The sequence below is a fragment of the Glycine soja genome, chromosome 10, assembly GCF_004193775.1.
Source record: "Glycine soja cultivar W05 chromosome 10, ASM419377v2, whole genome shotgun sequence".
Taxonomy (NCBI): domain Eukaryota; kingdom Viridiplantae; phylum Streptophyta; class Magnoliopsida; order Fabales; family Fabaceae; genus Glycine; species Glycine soja.
The window spans coordinates 42,192,378-42,203,800 of NC_041011.1; the positions used below are offsets into that span (position 1 = coordinate 42,192,378).

At 29.8% G+C, this 11,423-nt stretch overlaps 1 protein-coding gene across 1 annotated transcript; it reads right to left on the reverse strand.

The window, feature by feature from the left end:
• Positions 1 to 2,738: 2,738 nt before the first annotated feature.
• LOC114369896 (probable lysophospholipase BODYGUARD 3) lies at positions 2,739 to 7,417 on the reverse strand. Its single transcript, XM_028327170.1, has 4 exons — positions 6,269 to 7,417; positions 5,663 to 5,991; positions 5,371 to 5,573; positions 2,739 to 3,368 (listed from the first exon to the last, which is right to left on the reverse strand). The coding sequence occupies exons 1-4, from the start codon at positions 6,885 to 6,887 to the stop codon at positions 3,035 to 3,037; spliced, it is 1,485 nt and encodes a 494-aa protein (XP_028182971.1). The 5' UTR covers positions 6,888 to 7,417; the 3' UTR covers positions 2,739 to 3,034.
• Positions 7,418 to 11,423: the final 4,006 nt, after the last annotated feature.

Sequence of the window (11,423 nt, forward strand, 5' to 3'; positions counted from 1 at the left end):
TAACATAAATAATACATTTTTTTTTTTTTTACAATCGAAAACTTAGATACTTTCCTTCATACTAGAAGAAGCAGTATTAGATACTTTCCTTCACAGTAGAAGAAGCAATACAAGAAGGGACTTGATAAGAAACATGGTTGCTAGCATAGGACCGTGATGCTCTTGTAAGAAGATGAGTAACATGGTTGCCATGTGGTCTTATAAAACTCACTTCCAGAGTTTGGGGAAATGATCTCTACCGTCTTAAAATCTGAAAATTGTCTCAAGAGAATGTGAAAATATGAACAGCCTCTTATTGGTTTTAAAACACCATCCAGCGCCTTACATGGTTTTTTTTTTTTTTTTAAGCACCACTTTTATTCTTGGTAATTATACATTTACATTTTATTGATAATTTACCATTATATCATGAAGGAAGTGCTGGAAGCAAAATCCATTATGTGAACCATCAGAGGAAAATTTAACGTTCTTTATCACAGTGTGGGATGATTGAAAGTAATTACAACTCATTTTTTTTTAATGATTATGATATGACATTAATTTGTTTATGTTTTGATTTTAACCTTTAAACATACAAATTAAAGTCAATTTTTTATTCTATTATTTTTTATTGGTTTAATTTTGATTCATTGCCAATTAATCAATTTAATTCTTTTATTTATTGGATTAATTTTGTTTCATTGACAAAAGTATTATATATATTACATTAAGAATAAATCATTAATTTCTAAGAAATTATAATTTTATTTTTCTATAAAAAATACAAATTTAAAAGGGAAATAGTGAACTGAAAAGAACAAATAATATTAAAACCACTATAAATTACTCTTCATAATATATTAAAAACTAAGAATAAGTTATAAAAGTAAATTTATTTTCAACTATCAAATAAAACATTTGTTATAGTTGAAAATAAACTTTTCCATTCAATAAATGTTTTTTTTAAGAAGATTCATTATACTTAACATTAGAAATATATTTTTTTTGACTTTTTTATGCTTGGAAATAAAGACATTAATACATCAATACTATCAAATAAAAAATATTTTATTTACATATCAAAATCAAATTCCAAATATCAAAGTCAACAAAATATTACATATATACATTAATGGTTAGTTATTATTTTTAATAAATAGTATAAAATATATTGACAAAAAAATATTTTATTAAATGATAAATTTTATTTTCAACTATAACAAATATTTTATTTACAATTCAAAATTAAATTCCAATGTCAAAGTCAGCAATATATATAACATTAATAGTTTAAAATGAAGTAATTATTTTTAATGAATGACATTAATACATTTATATTATCAAATAAAGAAATTATTATTTATATATTAAAATCAAATTCCATATGTCAAAGTCCAAGAGTATTATATATATATATATATATATATATATATATATATATATATTAATGTTAAGTAAATATTTTTAAAAAATAGCATAGAGTGACTTCTTAATAAAAATCTTTTATTAAATGAAAACATTAATTTAGTTTCAACAAAATCAAATATTTGATTTAAAATTAAAATTAAAGTCCAAGTCAAAGTCAACAATATATATATATATATATATATATATATATATATATATATATATATATATATATATATATATATATAATGACATTAATATGTTAATGCAAAGTAATTTTTTAATAAGTAAAAGATAATAAATTCTTTAAAAAATATTTTATTAAATTATAAAGTTTATTTTGAACTATTTTAAAATGCTTTCTCCGTCCCATGATAATTGTCTTGTAAGAAGAAAAATTTGTTCCAAAATAATTGTCATTTCAACTTTTATATATAACATTAATTACTTTTCTCACTTATATCTCTTATAATATTAATTGTATGTGCTACAAAAATAAAAAATAAATTAATAATGATAAAGTTAATTTTGTAAAATTATTATTCTCTTTTATCTATTTATTAATTTTTCTTGATTTATATAAAAAATCTAGGACAATAATTATAATGGGATGAGGAGAGGTAGAAATATTTTATTTAACCATCCTATCGTTGATCCAAATGAAAATAAATTTGAATATTCCTTAAATAAATTATTAAAATTTTAGTCTTGTGGGTAAAAAAAATATTGTTAAAATAGAAAATTCCATTAAATTGTTTAGACAATTCTTTAGCAAAAATTTCTTATATTTAACATAGTTTGCATATTTAATATTGTAACTCAAAAGGAATATGAGTATCATCAGGTGATTGACATCCTTGATAGTATTTTGATATATGTATGTATATATAATTAGTGTACTATTTTTTTTTCTCTGTTGTTGTATTCAACACATTAATTGAATGCATGGTTGCATCTCATAGATGCATACATACATTTAATTAATGTGTGTCATACCTAATTATTTTCCAAGATCCTAATACTTTAACATGTTTGAGAATCCTTTGCAAAATATGAAATATAAAAGTAATTAAAAAAAAGTAATAAGGATATGATTTTTATTTTTTTTCAATAGGCTTCTCCATGTACAAGGAAATCCTCCCAGTTCTAAGATCAAAGTTTGAACACATCCTTGACGATTCAAGTGATGGTAAGTTTCGATATAAAAAAGAGAGTAACGGTAATTAAGTGTTTTTTCTTTTTCTCGAGTAAGCAATATTGATCAAGCATCAGGATCTTACTCTTTATTTTTTTAAACCTAAACTTTAATTCACACACACACACAACATTTATTGAAAGGCTAAGATTTGATGTAATAATAAAGTTACTCTAGAGGATGCATTCCCCTTATATGCGATTTATAAAGAGTTCCACTATTTTGATATATATCACTTCTTATTACACTTGATTCATACTTCTCTCTTTTGCTTTATAGCAGGTTATGTGATTTAATTATCCAAACTAGTGTTAAATAGACATTTTTCTTATAAGAAAAAGATACAAACACTTGGGGTTGACGACAGAGGGAAAGTTTGAACATAAATTTAATCCAGTAGTTGTAGGTCTGGACGTAAGTGCATTGGCACAACGTGCAGCATATAGTAATTATCTAGTTGGGGTTGGTAGTAGTAGTGCCCCAAATCTCCTCCAACTCTTGAGCAAAGGCTTTCTGTCTTCCAACAACAATAGTTATGTGGTCTTTGTTGTCAATAACTCTAACTTGGGCACGTGGAATTCGTTTTTGCACCTCGTAGCTGCATTCAACTGGGATCACTTCATCGTTTTTGCCATGAAATATGGTCACTTTGCAATTACGGTTTTCTCTAACAGCCTCCAAATAGGATCCAATTTTCCCCGCGGTTCCACATATAATGTTGTGTAGGGTATGCCATGCCGCGTTGTGAGTGTGGCAAAAGAACCCTTCAAGCAAGAACGTCCTGACCCTGTTGTGGGAAGTTGAGAGAGTGTGTAGTATTAATATCAAAGTTTCACGTCAGCTAAAAAGTCTATGTCACCAACACACATGAAATTAAATTACCACTCTCATAATATCTCATTCATTCATTCATTCATGGCCATCAAACCTAGAATCATTAATTAATGCAACCATAAAATTAATAAAAACCATCTGACGCCATCTACTGCGTTCAGTTTCTGACGCGTTTGACTAGTGCTAGCTGCCTGAGCTGTGGGGGCATGGCTATTAAATTCTACCAATATACTTTGTACCCTAATTCGGTTTTAAGTCAAACAAACCCAACGAACGGAAGAAAAGCATTAAGGGACGGATATTGATTAATTAATTAGTTGGTTGTTCGTGTCTTTGAACTCCATTTTTGCTATTTTGAGATGGGGAAGAATATACAATGAAAGGATCAAATTGATAGGTTACTATGAATAACGGTGTATTAATTGAGAAATCGGTGCATTTATCATGATTGTGCTATATGCATATCTGTACTTATAATTGCTTATCTTAGAATTAAAATAAAAAAATAGATATTTTTTTAAAACTACTTTTTGGATCAAATTAAAGGCTCTAACTTATCAATAAATTAAACGTAGCACAACCAGGACGTACCTGAGTTATTATAAATTTTGATAAATATTTTCGATTCTTAGAAATTAAATAAAAAAAATTACGTTTTCAAAAATGGGTGGCCTCTGATTTTTTTTATTTATTTAAAGAAAACAAACAAAATGGCCTGTGCCTCTCAAATTAGTGAAATTGAAGATCCTGCCCTACTTAAATCGACTTCAGAAAGATATGACATGTGAGTTGTGCCTCTTAAAGTTTTGCTCAGTCGTGGCTTAAAGTTTTGCTCAGAAAGATTGTGGCTTAGTACAACTCCGATCTTGTGACGTAGTGGTGTCGTCTGCCCTCAATGTTAAACATGTTATTTGGGGGAGTTTTGTTACCACACGCATTTATCACATAAATGATGATAAATATAAATAGGCATTCGTATATGTTACACTAATTCGAATAATTGCATATATCACTTATCTTTTCTATATTTTTTTTTCATATTTCTTTATATAGGTGTTAAATGACTATATAAAAATTGATTTTGATATAATATATTTTTGAATAGGATGAGAAATTTTAAATATAACTAAATCACAAGTCGATCACTAGTCTCAATTGATCTAAAGTAACAAATTTACCATAATATTTTGAAATTTCATTGGAAAGCTAAGGATTATAATTATGGTGATTAAACCAAAATTATGTTATGAAAATTTTTTATATTACCAAAAAGAATATTTTTAATTTTAAAAGCATACAAAGAAAGTAGAGAAAAATAACCACTCAACTTAGCTTTTAAAATTGTTTCTTCTGATAATCCGATTCATGACTTTATTGTTGTACGATTTAATTTATTTATAAAAAAAAATTGAAATTTGTAGTTTCGTACACAATATCATGTATTAGAAAAACTAACTTCATACACGTGTTAGAGTTATAAATTTAAAAATAAAATATAATACACATTAATAAATATAAAAATAAACCGCGAGTACAGTTTTATAAATTAAGTTACCTATATTTGGTAGGTAATTAAGTTAGCTTTTTACTCAAAAGAAAGGAAAGTGTAACAATCCCGTTACTATTGTTACATAAGGGGCGTTGAGAAAATACCAAGGGTCAAAAACTCGCCAACTAAACAAGGATGAATGAAACTTGGAGGAGTGATGAAACGAAAGAGATAGATGGAAACGGGTAGAGTTAGTTGCGTGGTTGAGACTTGAGACATGAGAATTTGCTAAGTAAAAGAAACCTATATATAAAGAGACAGAAATTGAGGTGATTTGGATGATTAAGGAAAAATGGAAAAGAGAAAAGATTATGAGTTGAGTTTCTTGTTGATATAAACAAACATCTATCGATAAAAATATATATATAGACAGAAATTAACGTGAGAATTGAAGAAGTGAGTTTACCTGTTTCGAGTGATGAGTTTGGCTAGAAATTCCCAGAGACGGTGGTTCTTGCAAATGAGCAAGCAAATGACCCTAGTTATGTGTTCGTACCAGCATGCCAAGGACGCTCCAAACGCCATGGGTGGCCACACGCGCCTTGGAGCAACCTTTCTCATGACATATTGAGTAGCCTGTGTTTCACCCTTTGGCACCGGATAGAAGGGCTATTCAATTCAATTCAATTAAATTAATTTCAGTCACAACATAGAAAAGCATATCATAAAAAAATATATATATATATACAAGTTATTACCGGGGCAAGCAAGGTGAGTGACTTGACAGATTGAGGGTGTTTGACGGCAAGGGCAAGTGCTAGAATGCATCCAAGGGAATGGGCCACAATGTGGAAGGACTTAACCTTATGGGCCTCCAACACCGACCTCTCTATCATCTCTAAATGCTCTCTTAATGTGTACAGCGACTCGCTCGGCTTTGGACTCCTCCCAAACCCAAGCAGATCAACCGCAAATAACCGGTAACACGACTTTGCTGCACTCGACATGTTTGGGAACACTGTCTCGCTCCAAAATAATGACGATGATATGAACCCATGTATGAACACCACATCTTCTCCCCCTTCATCTACATCATTACACTCACCACTCACCATCATTTCATTCAATTCCTTTCCACCCAGTAACTTATAAAACCACATCTTATTATTTCCCTTAACAAATGTTAGTTAAGTTGAGTAACACAATAATAATAATGCTATTAGTTAATAATAATAATCATCATGTAATTGAAAATTGACAGATAACAAAAACTAGCATATTAACACAATATTTTTTTATTATTTATTTTTATCTTTTATGTATGTGAAAAAGAAAAGAAAAAAGTTAATGATAAATTTTGGTACCTGTGATGGGGCATTGGGACTTAACAAAGAGAGTGGCTTTGGCATTGGTGGTATTATCATGAGGAGAGGATGGAGTTGAGATCCAACTTGTGCATAGTTTGCAATCACAGTCAGACCATCTAGGAATGGGGTGAGTAAGGTGTCTTCCAATCTTACCCTGTAGCATTTCAACAATGGTGGTGTTGACAGTGAACGTGGAACAGCGCGAGTTTCCTCTCTTGGACTGCAAAACCGGGTCCTCCAACTTGAGCCTCTTAAGCTCATTAATGGTTAGCCTCGAGACCTCAGAGACCAAAGAGGGTCTAGAGTAGAGGGTATCAGAGATGTCCTCCAACTGAAGCTTCGTTGAGCTAAGAAGGGACACGATCTTGGATTCTCCACCTTGCTCTGAAACCAAGATCTTCCCACTGCTCGTTATTGCTTCCTTCGCCGAGGAGCAATAGCAGGGTCTGAACTCTGCCTCAACCCACAAATCCACAGCTTTGAAAACAAAACATAGAAGAAAATCGACAAGGTCGAGCACGCAGAAAGCAACGAAGCTCACTGCCTCGTTCAATATTCTCCCACTCGTTGCTGCAACGGATCTTGCCTTGCCCATGACACCCATTTGCATATGCATGCAATGCAGATCACATAAACAAAGAGAGGCTTACCGAGTTCGAGTAGTACAGAAATGAACGGTGAAGGATGAAGATCGAAGAAGAAAAAAAAAGGGTGTGTATTTATTTATACATGTACGATGTATCCGAAGTAAAGTAGTAGAGTGGAGAATATTGCCATTAGAAAGAATGAACTGCCAAGTGAAAAATTGTGGGAGCCAAAGAAGGTTAATTCCTAAACTTGCAAAGGCAACAGAATAGGATGATGGCACATCGTATCTTAAAGGGTGGGTTCGTGGATGGAACGAAAGTACCCTTCTTCTTTAGTTGTGTTTCGTTTGATCAAAGCGTGTGGGATTACCTCTCTTAAATTTTAAAACCTAGAAAGAAAGAAAAAAAAGCAGCCAGAGAGACAGAGAGAGAGAGGAGATAAATGAATTGATGGTTCATTAAACAGCATTTGTTGGCCAAGAAGAAAAAAAAAAGTAGTTGGTTGTTGAACCCCCGCAGAGAAGAAAGCACTTTCCCCTTCACCACTCTACTCTCTCTCTCTCTCTCTGCTTTAGATGAAGTGTAAACAAGCCAACTCAACTGGTATATATAACAAGAATAAATTCACCCCTCTCCTAATTCTACGAAACAAGTCAGTCACTTTCTTGCCCATACGAAATTATAGGCACCATTTTTCCCACTTTGCTCACCCGCTTAGTAATGTTTACAGTGTTAATTAGAAGGAAAGTCAACCTAATTAATGTGTACAATTAGTAGTATTATTCTTAACGAATTAATGAATACTGTAGTTCAATTCGGACCAAAACCTATTGTGTATTTAATGCAATGTGTCTCTGCCACATGAGCACCATGCCATTCGGTACCGATTTTAAAACCGTCCTCAATCACTCGTCAATCACAATGCTTTTTAAGACTCTGTCAAACCTAGTTGCAAAACTTTAAAGCCAAAGAATGATTATGTTCCCGTATGGATTACGTTTTTCTGTTTATATGAAATACTATACTTTAACGAATTAATTACTTATGCATTAGGTTATATACAGTATACTTTAAAAGAGAGAAAAAATCACATACTATTATACATATAATTTTCATTCGCCCCCCCAACTCTTAATTTTTGAAATGCATTAATATACCCTCTGATGTTTGTTTCATTATCAATTAACTAATTAACTTCTATAACAGATTCAGGTCTTTATTTCTATCTAGAAGGGGTCAATTTATGCATGCATTCTCCTCATGCAATAACTGATCACGACCTTTTTATGATACAATTGAATTATTCATGCGATTGCAAAACTAATTAATTTAATTTGACCTGAAAACTCATTAAATTGGATATAAAAACTATAAACTTTATAATCTTTGCCGCCGACGGCTTTCATTTATGAGTTATGACCCTCAAAATATTAAGCAAAATAGTCATAACATGTACTGTACTTAAAATAGAAGGACTAATGTAAACCAAGTTTTGAAAAATCAAAGAACGAACATATAGAATTCTGTCGACAAATAAAGAAGTCACTTGTTTTCCCCTATGAAAAGACAATTATGTGAGTCGTACAATTTTCTAAAAAACACAAGCTCGTATTAATTTTAGCTGCTAATTAAGTTTTTGCTTTTCTTTTTTAAAACTTGTATAATAATTATAATTCATTTATCATGTTTTTTTTTAATTAAAGGTACTTCTTTGATTTTCTTCTTTTTTTGTTTTTTTTTTTTAGAAAAAAAGCTGAAAGAAAGTTCTAAACTTCTAACATACAATTTGCGCATCAAGCATATGAACCTTTTTCGGATGTTGGATGATAATAGACAATTATCTTTAGTTTTCTCACATTCACAGTATATAAAGATTTTTACACTGTTAACCAAATAAAATTGTTCTAAATATGATTTTAAAAATAATTTTTACAAAAATTAATAATATTATTATATGTGATAATCTACTATGAATAATGATGTAAAAAAATCTTTACACTATTGCTGAATTTTAATTAAATCCTTACTTATTTTAATTATATTATCAAGAATTAGATTAAGCACAAATAAAGCCAATGACTTTATAGTAAATAACTTTGCATCATATAAATATTTTTAAATTTCATTAAATTTAAAAAAAATAAAAAATTAATGAAAAAGTTGTTAAAATAATAATATGTATAATTAATTTAGGTAATTTTTTTAAAAAAAATGAATGAATTTAAATTTCAAAAATTACATAATTAAATTTTTAAATAGTAAAAAATTTCAATGCATAATCAACTAGGATAATCCCCATGACATATATAGATGAAAGAATATCGAGTTGTTTATTGCATATGTATACTAAGTACCCAATTTGCATTAAACTTAATTACACTTAAATCTTTTTTCATTATATCGAATTTGAGAATTTCTTGCAACTATTGTAAACATGCATTTAACAGTGAAGCAGATGAAGAGACTTTCTTCTATCCCCCTCACAGTACTGTTTTCTACCACACTGTCTGAATACGCATTAAATTCCATCAGTAAATTTCACATATAATTGCCTAAACACTTGTTTGCAATATATCAATTACTGCCGACAAAATAATTAACATTTTTACAAAACAATTGCTTTTAAACAAATCTAACTGTTAAAACATATCTATATCTATGGAATAATTTGAAAAAAAACTTAAATTAACACAATGAATTTAACATATGAATAGTTCATCTGATAATTAAATTATGAAAAATGATAATTAGTGTCTTTATGACATTGATTAAATAACTAAAAATGATAAAGATTTTATTAGCATGTGTCAAATTAGGTTGCAAATTTGTTTAAATTAATATTTTTTTTCTTAATCAATGACTTAATTAAGAATACTCATCACTAAGATCCTTAAATTATTCATGATCGGGGACCTTGCAGGCTAGCCCCAGGAGAGAAGACACGTACGTACGCTCAATGGTTCTGTTACCTGCCATGGCTGGCCATGCCAACAGTGCTTGTCTCAACATTTTGTCGCAAAACCGGAGTGCTGAAAACAAGCCAAAAAATATTTTTGAGTGAAAAAACTTTTCGATAGTGATATGATATGAATCCAAACAAAATAGCAGTTCTACATTTTTTGGTCATTCCCTATTTGTAAAGCTGACAGTTATCTGCTTTATGTGTTATGGCAGCTTCTCTTTCTTTCACCTCTCGAGATTTTGTGTTTGTAGACTCTCATCAATTGTGGAAAACAACCACCTCCTTCATTTTTTTTCCACCTTTTTCACAAACGGTTTCACTGCCATCCTTATTTTTGCTGTGACAAATCCCTATTCAGTTATACTATCCATTTCAGGCTCTCGCCTACATGATGTACTAATGGCCCAACCATGCATGGAGTAGCAACGATAATGCCATTTTTTCATTTTCTTCTTTCCGTAAATTTTGATCCTCTCATGGCTGGTAGCTGCGCTGTGAACAATAAACAGTAATAATATATAGTTTTATTAATATTGGATATTTTAAGTGTAGTTATTTCTTTTTTTGGTGAATTTGTATCTCCAATCGACTGTCAAATTATACTAGTTAATTGAGACATTAAGATCTATTTAAAAGTTGACATCTTTTAATCTTAAATCTTAACATGTGTTTTTTAATATACGAGGATTGAATTCCTAACTATTATATATATTGTGAATTATATCACATTGTATTGTTAATTTAGATATATTTTATTGGAATAAGTTGAAAAAAGTGACTTAAAAAAGCCGTACATCATTTTTATAAGGTTAAATAAATGATTAATAAAATTGTTTTAATTTTTCTCTAAATATCGTTTAATTAGTTTTCTTGTAATATTTTTTTAGCAAAAACCTTTCATTAATTATATGGGATTGGATGGTTTTAAAAATGAAAATAACATGCACTATATATTAACACACTGTAATTAATTCTGGAAAAAAAAAGAACTGTTAACTATTGGTTCACTCTTTAAAAGGACAATGTTTATTTTAAAAATCAATCTATTCATTCATTTATTTATTTCAGAGGTACTTAAAGCAGTACAGAGTCTAAAAGAGACCAGATTCCCGGTTACACGAGTTAAGAGAATCCATCACCATCCTTAATAAATACTATACCGATATACAAATTTAAAACAATCACAACTACAAAGTGTACCTTTAAGAACTAATCCACCTAATTAATAGGGTCCCTAAGCATGAACCGTTATATCAGTATGCTATTTTTTCACTTAGTCATCTTTTTGAAACTTGTTCTTGATGCAATTTTTACTGTTAAACTAAGAAATTAGAGTTTAATAATAAGATTTAGCCTCTTACCACTAAGGAATTATGGCTTGAGTGATATCAGTGTTTTGATGATTGATTGATGAAACTAATATGTATTAGTAGTACTTTTATTACTTAGTAGTGCGGCTCATGAAATCCAACCCCGGTTCTTTTATTTGTGCTGCGGAGAAGGACATTGTTCCGCTTATGAAAAGCCCATGCATGTCAAAATGAAAAAAAAATCTAGTATCCGGGTTTTTCTCTCCCTAAAGCAGAGATATTCTCAACTCGGG